The 12,091-nt window shown below is 33.2% G+C and overlaps 1 protein-coding gene across 5 annotated transcripts in view; it reads right to left on the bottom strand.

Annotated features, from left to right (window-relative positions):
* Nucleotides 1-12,091, bottom strand: part of CNKSR2 (connector enhancer of kinase suppressor of Ras 2) — a 268,660-nt gene that overhangs the window by 125,295 nt on the left and 131,274 nt on the right. For all 5 annotated transcript variants that reach the window (XM_002913934.4, XM_002913935.4, XM_019809712.2 and 2 more), the window contains exons 7-8: nucleotides 7,193-7,252; nucleotides 4,437-4,505 (exon numbers count right to left, since the gene is read on the bottom strand). In XM_002913934.4, the coding sequence (XP_002913980.2) occupies nucleotides 4,437-4,505; nucleotides 7,193-7,252 (129 nt within the window). The remainder of the gene's footprint in view (nucleotides 1-4,436; nucleotides 4,506-7,192; nucleotides 7,253-12,091) is intronic.

Raw genomic sequence — 12,091 nt, 5'->3', positions numbered from 1 at the left:
CATCTGGTGTTAGTCAATATCATGGTATGGATTCCATTCAATAAGCTGCTCCTTCCTGCTGAACTTCAGGGACTGGGTGGTAGGGTGAGAGGGAGGGAAAGGGAGAGATGGGCTTTAATGGGTCACCATATTCTGCATCCATTATGATGATGCTGGTTTCCCTCGTAAACAATACTCTCCTGTTCTGGGGCTAAAGGAACAAGAGGGCAAGGACAAAATCAAAAAGGAGAAACTAGAGGTGAGAATGAAAGAGAATAAGGGAGACATCTTTGAGAACTATATAAATGAAGTTAGAATGACCTTTCCAGATGACTCAATAGTCCTTTAATACGTTCCCTTTCTCCAGCCCCCACTGCCACCACCTGTAAGTCTTGTTGAGCAATGTTTACCATTTGATAGGTAATAAAGAACCCTAGCTTACAGTACTCATCTTCCATTTCTCACTCTCAGTGTCCAACATCCCAACTATTTGCTGCAGTCTATCTTTTTGACTATCCCAACGTAGTTATTTTCCACTTCAGTAGCCTTTATAGCCACATATATTAAACCATTTTGTGCCAGAATGTAGTCACCAGGTTCCAGAAGACCTTTCAGAATAATAGTGAATATGTTTTAATATTTACACAAAATAAAAGGAAATTTTCCAAATGCTGGATTCAACCACCACATAACCCAGTCCTTTTAACCAATATTCCTAAGAAAAAAATATCTGTTTTTAGTATGGATAGAATCTTTAAAACACTTACACACCAAAAACAGTATTAACATAAAATTTAACAGATTCATTAGGAATATGCCCCAATAGATTTAATAATTATAAATAGTCTCATCAGCTAAAAAAACGTGTTAAAAGTGCATCGTGAGGGCAGAGTTGCTGGTTCAAACTATGCCGAGGTATCTCCCAGAGAGAGGGATGTAGTGGCAGATGAAGTGGAAAAAATCTTGGGAGATTCCAGCAGCTTTGAGGAGTTGGATCTTCACTGGCGGGGAAGACATGCAATAGGACTCAGTCTGCTTTGCTTGGATGTTCATGATTTTTTTCTTCTTCCTACCTGGCAGCCACAGTTTCTCAGCCACAGAAGTATGTTGATTTGCAAAGCTTAAAAGCCATTTATAATAAAGAATATAGCAATATGAAAAAGGACATAAAACTTCCAGTTTCATTTCAAATAAGAAAATATAATTTTTAAAAAGAGAGCAAACTAGAAAATACATACATCTAATTGGACATCTTGAAGATATACCATACTAGCAATTTCAAAAAAAAATAGTATTTAAATTCATCTGTGAGTCATTCAACTTTCTCAGACCCTTAGAGAAAAATTTCAAGATGCTTCTCTATGTATTTTAAAATAAAAAAAGTTGTCAGATTTTATATCGTCTATTACTACATTTAGCAGTAGGAAGTTTTAGAATTATAGAAAAATACTAACTGGGCTAATAACATTTAAATATAAGATTGAACATTACTCTTCATTATTGAATCTAAATTGGAAGAGAACAATATTGGCAATTATCTCACTATTCTGGTCAATTAATTACTGGATTAAAATAAAATAATATTAAGTAAGTATTTCAAATGTATGAGGCTACCCCTTAATCTAATTATTATATCATAACCAACCCCTAATGTCTCTGGTAATTAATGGTGGGACAGAAGGGGTAATTGTAGACTACAAATAATTTATACTTGTTTCAACTTATTTATCTACCTACCAAACCTTTTATAGTGACAAAACCCAGATAATTTCCATTTCACCACCTCTGTATATTGTCTAGTAAGAAGTTAAAAGCACCGTACAGACCACAAAGGAGGCAAAATCAAGAAAGAGAGAGCAGATTGGCTGCATTTAATAAAATGAGCCATTCTTACACAAATAGGCCTCTCATTTGAACACAAAGAAGACAACCTGGTGATTGATCACATTATTAAGGAAGGCTACTTTTAGAGAATTCAACCCGTTCACCTGTCAGAGAACGTCTCTATTATCATCCAAAATCAATTTGTAGGTTCTAGTAGCAGTCTGCCAAGATACCGGATTCCAATTGGCCCAAGAGTTATTGCAGGTAAAAGGGAAGAAGGCAGGTTGGAAAGTTAATTTTTATTGAGCTCTTAATGTGTGCCTGGCATTGTGATAGGTATTTTACATATTTGTCTGAAGGAAAGGAGTGAGGAAATAACAATAAAGTTAAATTTCTAACCCATTTCTAATTTCACTTCAGCTGATTCACTGCCCTAGTTATGTAAATTCTCACTTCCTTTCCTCTTCTCTTACTCTTGCCTCCCTCCCCCTTAAATCTCTCACTAAATACTGAGTTTTACTTACATGATCCTTAGAATTCTTCCCCTTTTGCTTGATAATTTTATAATGTGAGTTTGGGGAGGGAGTATAATAAAACTGAAGGCCTTGGAGTCAGAGAGCTTTGAGTTGCAAGTGAGTTAATCATTCTGAGTCTCAATTTCCACATACACTGTTTTTGTATAATTATTTTAAGTAGTAAATGACATAAAATATGTAAAGTACTTAACATGATGCTTGGCACACGGTAAGAACTCAATAAACGTGGCTATGGTTATTATATTATAAAAAGGTAAACTGATGCTTAAATAGTTACTATGATTCACTTAAAGCCAAAAGTCAATTTCAGAACAAAAAACTGGAAGCAAGATCCCTCAACCACCATTCTGTGTCATTTTCAGTATTTTAGAATATTCCTGTGATGCAAAGATGTATTTACACATTCTCACAGTATTTAAGTATCACCAATCTATATATATTTTATTAGTTCACTTGTAGTCTTTTAAAGACTTTCATATTCATTTGGTCAACATCAGAATCTTTGCCCCACAAAGAGTATCATTTAAACAAATTTATTTTTTATTAGAAACTAATTCCACCCATTTAGAATTGACCAATTGGAAATTGGTCCAACTATTGAACAGATGTCATATTTGTTCAGGTCACATTGCAAAAACGGAGGCAGCAGGAACATTACAGGAGGGAGAAGCTGCCTGTCTACTGCTACTAAAGCAGCTGCTTTATCCCACTGCCCAAATCCTCATCCTAGGGGACAAGAAACTTTAGTTAGGACAACCACTTTGTATAGTTTCTAGTAATGACAACTTTCTCATTATCAAAACTGTCATAGTGTGAAAAGGCTTTACTGATGACCAGAATTCTGCATTAATTATTACTAACCTAACACCTATACGTTTAATTTTTTAAACTTTCATTAATTTTTATTCACTTAATTAGTAAACTCATTGAGGAAACAGTGTAACTCTAATTATCAGTGTTCAGGAGCCTCTCCGCAATATCACAAAGTTCTCAGTTTACTCAAAGCCAAAAATGAAATGGTTTTTGCCTTCACATTAGAATCGGTGAGAAAGACTGGAGTTTTTCACACTGGTCTTCTTACCCCCAAAATATAGCCTTTCTTTTTAATAGTTTCTTCTATGACTAGAACAGGCAAAAACAAATTTAGTTAAAAGGTACAATAGGAAATAATTATTCACTCCAAAGGATTAGTGAGCTATAAGTAGAACATTTACCAGGAAAAAAACCCACATTTTTTTCAAATGAAGTTTATTATATAAATAATTGGATTATTTTGACTTCATTTGTTTTAGAGAATATACTTTATTTTGGCAGCTATAGAAGAAGAAAGTAAATCAACTGAGACAGAAAACAGCCCAAAGTGAAAATCATATGATGTTCATTTTCTAAAACTAACATTAAGAAAAATAGCCCTTGAAAGTCTACCACAGACACAAAAATGGCACTGTCAAGATTTTAACCTAGGAAGGGATTCATGAGGTTCACAAAGCAAGAAAATTTTATGAACTTATTTAGTTACATGCAACAGTTTTAAAACAAAAACTGTAGTCCTCTTTTGGGAAATGAAGAGCCAATTTGGCTATTAATGCTTAAATTTGTTTAAAAAAGATCAACATTGACTATAAACCAATCTACCAGACACTTCAGTGAACAATCAATGTTAAAGTAGATGAATGAATGTATGCCCTTTCAAAATATACTCACTAGGTAATTCCGTAGTTTGTAATGTAAAACTTGAAAGTTTTATCCAGAAAAGGTTGAATTTGTGTGCATCATCACTTTAATTTTTAGCCCAAAATTATTATCTCAGTTCATGGGGTATATAACATTATCCTGCACCTGTCTATATAGAAATGCATATCTAACTTCAGCCAACACCAGTATTTCCAAACCTTGTATTAAAACTAAGTTTTTTTTTTAAAAATTATACCTTACCTTCTGTCAAATAATGAAGAATATTCATTCAGCTATCTTAAAAAAGGCTACTCAATAATTTTGTACACAAGTAGGCATTTCAGTTCATTGATATCCTTTTTAAAGCTTTAACAAATCTTTACATTAGTTCCTCCCACTGACTCATAAGGTAATTATACATACCACAGTCTGATGATTAACTTGAATTACTTCATCGCCAGCATGGATTTTCTTGCACCGATCTGCAGGTGACTAAATTTAACATAATAGAAATGATAAAGAACATAAATTTTGTCAGTCCTTTCCTCTCCTTGAAAATACTACAGTAAGCTCACCTCTTTAAATTAGAACAGAAATTAATTAATCTTTAAAAAATTAAAGAAAAATGACTACTAGTGTTAAATATATTGTTTGCACTCTATAGATAACTAATAATAGAGAGTAGGATTTATTTTAAAAGTGATTTCCAGTTTATTTTTTATTCATTTCCAATTTCCAATTATTTCAAAACAATAAAGTCTTGAAACAATATTAACCTCAATTCAACAAATTGTGAAATTCACAAAAGAATGGTTATAGGTTAGAATTCAAGGTAAAATGATATTCCATAGAATTCCAGTTACTCAAGTAATAACACTTAAGAGGGTAGTTCATCTAGGATATGAACTCAACCCTAAGAATGGTATCATAACAAGAAAAAAATGTATTTTTTTCATAGCACCTTTAGGAGGTAGGCATATTATCAAATCAGACAAGTACCATGCAACAATTCTGAAAAGTTTGTAAATCATTAATGTAATAGGACTGTAACTATACAGTATAGAAGAAAAATATCAAGCCAATTGTTCTAATCATGGTATAAAAGAAAATGATAGTTGGTATATAAAATTGAAAGAAACTGAAACAACTTCTTTCACAGATAAGTAAAAAAGGGAATAAGTCACATAAATTATAGAGTTTCAGTGTTAAACGGGCCCTAGAGATCATTTTGTCCAAACTTCTCATTTTACCTAAAATAAAACTAAGAAACTAGGGCAGAACAAAGCAAAATAACCACTTTAGTGAAGAGCTTTACTAAGACTCAACACAGATCTACTAATGATAAATGACTGTGGGTACCAAAAATAGTAAAATATTTTCAAGAAAAAATAATTAAATGATAAGCCATTAACATATGGTTCATATTTGAACTACTCATAGAATCAATCTTTCTTTGATCGCTCACCCATTTATCAAATATTACTGAGTAATTAATATGAGCAGTACATAGTACTCAACTTTTTTATAGACCCTAGACAGTACAGAGATGCATTCTTATCAATTCTTCAAGATACAGTTCAAAATCATTTCTGTGATTACTTCTCTGGTTTCATTTGCAGCATTTATGATTCTTTCCTTTGTCTGTCTACACAAATTTCAGTACCTGTTTACACACATAAACCCCTAGTTGCATTCCTTAGGAACAGCAAGCTAGTTTAGTTTAAAAATTCTTTCATTACCTAGCCCCATGCCTGGAACATAGCAGACATGAAACAAAAGATTGTTACAAGAACAAATGAATAAATGAATGATTGGAGGAATGTACAAATAAATGAGAATGATCAATCACTGATAGGAGTATAGTTTACAGTATTTCACTGCATTTAAAATTTTTAACTGGTTGACAATATGCATTTAACTGATATTTCTGACCCCATATTTAATACTAAATGTGAAGCCAGTACAGCAATCCAACTGCAATGTATATTATGCGTTTCACTGTTCTCAAGAAACCAAGAGAAGTGGATGGGGAAAAAAGCAATAAATGATTAAAGTAGTAAGTGAATTAGGTGAAAAAAATGTTGATTTTTTTAAAAAAGAAAATGTTGGTAAAATATTGAGATCTATAATAACTTGAGGTTAATTAACTCCACCCCAGTCTTCTTTGAAGGAACACAGCATAGACATGTAATTTGTCAGAATTTCTAAAAGAAAAAAAATTCAAAGGTCAGTACCTGTGTAAGAGTAAGATGGAAGTCTGGGACAACCAAATGGAGGAATAATGATTTATTATACTATTCAAATCTATTTTCGTGATCATGTTCAGGCTCAACACAATCACTTCACATTTCTGTAGCTCTTTATTGAATTGAATAGCATTTCACATTTACTAGCTTATTTGATTTTCACATCAACCTAGTAAGGTATGTAGTGCAGATAATATTTCCAATTTACAGTTGAGGAAACTAAAGCAATGACAGGGTAAGTGACTTGCCAAAAATTACACTGCCATTAAGATGCAGAACTAATTGTAGGACCTAGGCCTAGGGACTCTGACCCACTGCTTGCAGTGGTTCTCAAATTGGAGCATGTGTCAGAGTCACATGTTAAAACAAAATCTCTAATTAAGAAAGTGGCTGGTCTCCAGAATTTCTGATTCAGTAGTTCTGGGGTGGGGCTCGAGAATTTGTATCTCTAATAAGCTGCCAGGGGAGGCTGATGCTGCTGATCCAGGGAGGGACCTCACTGTGAAAACCAGTGAGCTATACCATGCTGTCTCTCTTCATTGAATTAAGGTGAATTATAATGCATTTTCAGAAAGCCTGAAATATCTGATGATTCTTTCTTATATAAGTTTCTTAATATAACTAAACTATTTGACAGATTGAAGTGGATTCTTTTAGATGTCACAGTAACTTGTCATAAACCAGAAAATACTTAACAAAGACAAATCTCTGGCTGTGAACAGAAAACATCTGATTTACTCTAATAGTTACTCTAAACTAAATAAAATGATTGAAATTCTCCCCAAACTAGCACTTACTAACTCAATGTGTCCTTTTAGTTTTTTCTCATCTGTTCATGTCCTCAGAAGTCAACCTCAATTATGTGAGATATATAAGTTGTTTAACAATAAAAAGAAAATCATACACTATAATCTGAAATATTACAATACTTACATTTTCTGTGGTTCCAGTAATTACATGGAGGCCATCATATGTTGATTTAATATACATACCCTAGAAAAAGACAGCATCAAAAAAAAGTGAAGCAATTAGAATGCTTTCAAGTACAATATAAAATCATTTACAAAAAAAATTATCCTATCAAAACTGCCACATGCTCCATGAATCCATATTCAATAACGCCATCTTTAAACTAGTAAAAAATTCCTATCCAAACATTCTGGTTTCTAAAGGTTGCCTGAAGAAGCCTGTACTTAACTTAATCAAATAACTACCTGGTAAGTAAATTGCCTGTGAAACCAATAAAATGTAGCATGGTAATTCAATATTTTGAAGAAAGAACACACCTCACTCCCCCAATAGTCCTTACTGCTTGTTCTGGGCCAAAATAAAAGTTATAGTGGGAAACTCAAATATTGGTTATTAGTGTATTATATTTGATACATATTATAAAATAAAAAGTATGTTTCTACAGAGCCACTTCAACTACAACCAACTAGAGACAGAGGAATGATAAAATATTGTTAATGTAAACTTTTTTCTCTATCTCTTTTGTGGAATCCTATATTTCCTGCCTTTATTTTCATTGAAGAAATTTTAATAATTATATCCAACACTTCTATATCAGTAGTTAAGAGGTAATGTGTGGCAAGCCCTTCTAATAAAAAGGGTGAGATTCCATTTCCCATTTAAACAAAGCCATTTTAGAAAATGCTTTATTATACTTTAAAGATTATTTAGAAATCCTGAAATTATGTAAGCTTTACAAGCAAACAAAAACTTTAAATTATAGACAGTGAGAGAACTTGAAAGGGAAAAAAAATCACAAGAAAATATGTACATTGTAAATGTTAAAATATTTTCATTTAAGTAAAAAAAATTTTTTTCCCCTCTAAGGAAGATTCTGTTAGTTTTCTCTTTGGGAAAAAATTACCTAAGTTTTACTCACACAAGTGCTTTGCATTTCAAAATATTGATCTCAAAAATAAAAATATGAATTTTAATGAACCCAAAGTCTAAAATACAACGGACTTAAAAAAACCAACAATATTTCAGGAAAGCAGTAATTTTAGCACTTACAAAACAATTACTGTGGTGTTGATTTCCCATACCCTTAGTTAATTACGTATTTAGATAACTGAATGTACATGTATTTCCACTGGAAATAAGTAAGAAATAAAAACAAGAAGCAGTAAAGTTCATGGGATGGTACTAATAAAAAAAATGGTTAGGTAGGCTTGAATTCTGAAGTCATTTTAGTAATGTCTTACGTCTAAAATGTTGGTACCTGTTCCAAAAATGGCTAAGCCTGGATCACTAAAGTGAAACAAAATGAATGTGATTTAAAAAATGTTCATTTACCTCTGAACTCTAGTATTTTAATGCAACTTCATTATTTCATATAAAATAAATAACCTCAACATCAGTACATATAGAAATTAAGAAATTGCCTAGCTGACCCTCTGACCCAGCAGTTGCACTACTGGGTATTTACCCCAAAGATTACAGACGTAGTGAAGAAAAGGGCCATATGCACCCCAATGTTCATAGCAGCATTGTCCACAATAGCCAAACTGTAGAAGGAGCCGAGATGCCCTTCAACAGACGAATGGATAAAGAAGGTGTGGTCCCTATATACAATGGAATATTACTCAGCCATCAGAAAGAATGATTACCCAACATTTGCAGCAACATGGACGGGATTGGAGGAGATTATGCTAAGTGAAATAAGTCAAGGAGAGAAAGACAATTATCATATGATTTCATTCATTTCTGGAACATAAGGAATAGCAGGGAGATTGATAGGAGAAAGAAAGGAAGAATGAAGGGGGGTAAATAGAAGGGGGAATGAACCACGAGAGACTATGGACTCTGGGAAACAAACTGAGGGCTTCAGAGGGGAGGGGGGTGGGGGATTGGGATAGGCCAGTGATGGGTATTAAGGAGGGCACATGTTGCATGGAGCACTGGGTGTTATATGCAAACAATGAATCATGGAACACTACATCAAAAACTAAGGATGTACTGCATGGTCACTAACATATAATAAAAAAAAATGAGATTGGCTAGCTGTTGTTGCCTATGACCATATGGTAATATTCTCCTTACACTGGTGACAAGTGTACAGTATACTCACTTTATAATTTAATACTTATCCCATTATTTATGATAGGGTAAATATAAGGGTGCCATTATAGAACTTAGCAGAGGACAAGATCCTTGCCATCATTTTCCTCCAGGAATTAACAGTCACATCAGATTAATAGAGGATCTTAAAGTATATTTGTAAGACCTAAACACTAAATTTTGTTTCAGTGTTTTACACAGAAGGACTGTGAGAGAATAAAGTGGGAAAAGACAGAGAAAGAAACAGTATATATTACTTGGTCATACAAAACAACCATCACTTTTCATTCTCTATCACCATCATCATGGATATCTACTGGTTACAATGTGCCAGGGACTGTTTTAAGTATTTATATTTATTTCACAATAGCCAATGTGGTATAAACTATCATTACTTCTTTTTATTTTTTTAATTTTAAAAAAATATTTTATTTATTTATTTGAGAGACAGTGAGAGTATGAGGTGGGGAGGGTCAGAGGGAGAAGCAGACTCCCTGCCAAGTGGGGAGCCTGATGCAGGGCTGGATCCTGGGACTCCAGGATTGTGATCTGAGCCGAAGGCAGCCACCCAGGGGCATCTCACTGCTTTTGTTTTAGAGATAAAGAAACTGAGGCACAGAGTAGCTGGAAAGTCTGCCCAAGGTGGTGAGGCCAGGTTTCAAGCAAAGGCAGTCTAACTCCAGACCACACTCTCAATCACTAGGCTCCTGATTTATCGATTTATTAACAGGAGAGTTGTTCACCTTCACTTTTCTTATTATAACATAATATTTGGCAACTGTAGTTGTTAAAGTCAACTATTCTTAACATCTATTGCTTAACATCTATTCTGAAAGACTAAGACCTCTTTAGCACACATGTACTATGTGCAATGTGGTTATAAGAATAACTGGGTTTCATATTTTACAAACTTATTTTATTGACCCATCTCCTCTGAAAATGGCAGGCAGAAGTTGATATGTTTCTCTCTACATTTCTTTCAACACTGCATATTACTGATTATGAATTCAGGTGTTTGACAAAAGTTCTAAATAGTTTCATTAATGATTAGGTCATAGAGAAAGTCTAATATTCTAAGATAAATGTTTAGAAAAGGCAATATAGTCATGGAGATAATAAAAACTCATGGACATAATCTAGTTGTGCCTCTGGAAACAAAATTTATGTATAATTATTACACACACCAGGAACCTCAAAAGTGGCAATTGTAAGCTAAAGTAGATATCTGTTACTTAAAGGAAGAAGATTTCATCATTATTTATAAATAATTAAATGTTATATGATTTATATTAAAATTAATTTTTTCAGATGGATAAAAATAGTTTTAAAATGCTTAAATAAAGGAGGATCTAACTATGTATACAGAGTTCAATTCTTGCAATCTCATAGAAGCAATTTTAAAACTGCCACAAAGAATGAAGATATTGTTTTATGCAATACTTTCATTTCTAACCTTAATAAACCATTTGTTGTAAATGCTTTTAATAACGAAAACTGAGTTCATTCTTTTTATCTCCCTCTGGTAGTATTAATGAGAAAAATGGCCAAAAAAGTCAGGTGCCCAAAGAAAGTAAAAGAAGCAAGTTGCTTGGATGATGTTTCAAATTAGTCATCTTTCAAATAATGAAGAATACATAGAACTACAGCTGATCGCTTGTTCACCTCTGAGAAAGGGTCAAACAGCAGGAGGGCATGTAATTCAAATGGCTCTTTTTCTGGAACTGAGACAAATCTGGTCTTCCATCTCATCAAAAACTTTATTCTTCCTTCTTTCTTCTTTTTTTAAAAAAACCTAATTAATTAATTCTGGAGCTGACTTGAACAGCTCCCTCTCTTCTGCTTAGCTTGCCAAAACGACATTTGCTTCACTCGGTCTCCAAATGTCAGTTAACCAATGGGAGCCAAAGCAACCTCACAGTCAAGTCAAAAGAATAAGGCATATTTGAGGATAAACCAAGTGTCTAACCGCTAAAGAGCTCTTTGAGGCCAAGAAGCTTCCCCAAGGATGTCCCCCCAAGCCCCACCCTCTCTATTCAACTCATTTCTTGGTTCTGATCTAGTTTCGATATGTTCCAAGAGCTCTCATTCTCCCTTCTTTAATTTTCTATTAATCACTGTTGTTTAAAAGCATTTTAGAAGCTAGCTCCATGTTTTAATCATAACAAGTACATTTCCCATCATTTGTTATAATGCTTAGAACTCCCAAAACTAAGAAATCCTAGGAGATTTGACTAATTAGGTAGAAAGCTAATGAACAATCTATCCAGTTTATCAGTGGAAGAACCAAGCAATTACCTTTTGCTTATGAAAGATGTTGTTTTGAAACTGGCAGAAGACCTTCTGCAGATGTTTTAAACTAATTAAACTTCCTTAAAGCTTGGTATTCTCCCACCTCTATTTCTTTCTTTCATTTACCATTTAGACATTTCCTATGGCTAAGCATATGCTAAATGTTACCAAAACCCTGAAATCTATTTATTTCAAATGTGACTGACTAAACTTGCTTAATGGAATCTGATTTTTAAAATGATTCCTTAAATAAATCATATAAAATTTCTATTTAGGCATCTCTTTAACATGAATCACAATAGTTTTTATTTCACTTTTTATTAATATTCAACGCTTTGGGTTTTTCTTTTCCTCCCTTGGAAATATTTTCCCAATGAAATGCTGCCAATTGTCCTTTATTTTTTTTCTTTTTTTTTATTTTATTATATTGTGTTAATCACCATACAGTACATCCCCAGATTCCGATGTAAAGTTTGA

This window comes from Ailuropoda melanoleuca, chromosome X, assembly GCF_002007445.2.
Source record: "Ailuropoda melanoleuca isolate Jingjing chromosome X, ASM200744v2, whole genome shotgun sequence".
Lineage (NCBI taxonomy): Eukaryota > Metazoa > Chordata > Mammalia > Carnivora > Ursidae > Ailuropoda > Ailuropoda melanoleuca.
This window is presented reverse-complemented; position numbering and strand designations above follow the sequence as displayed.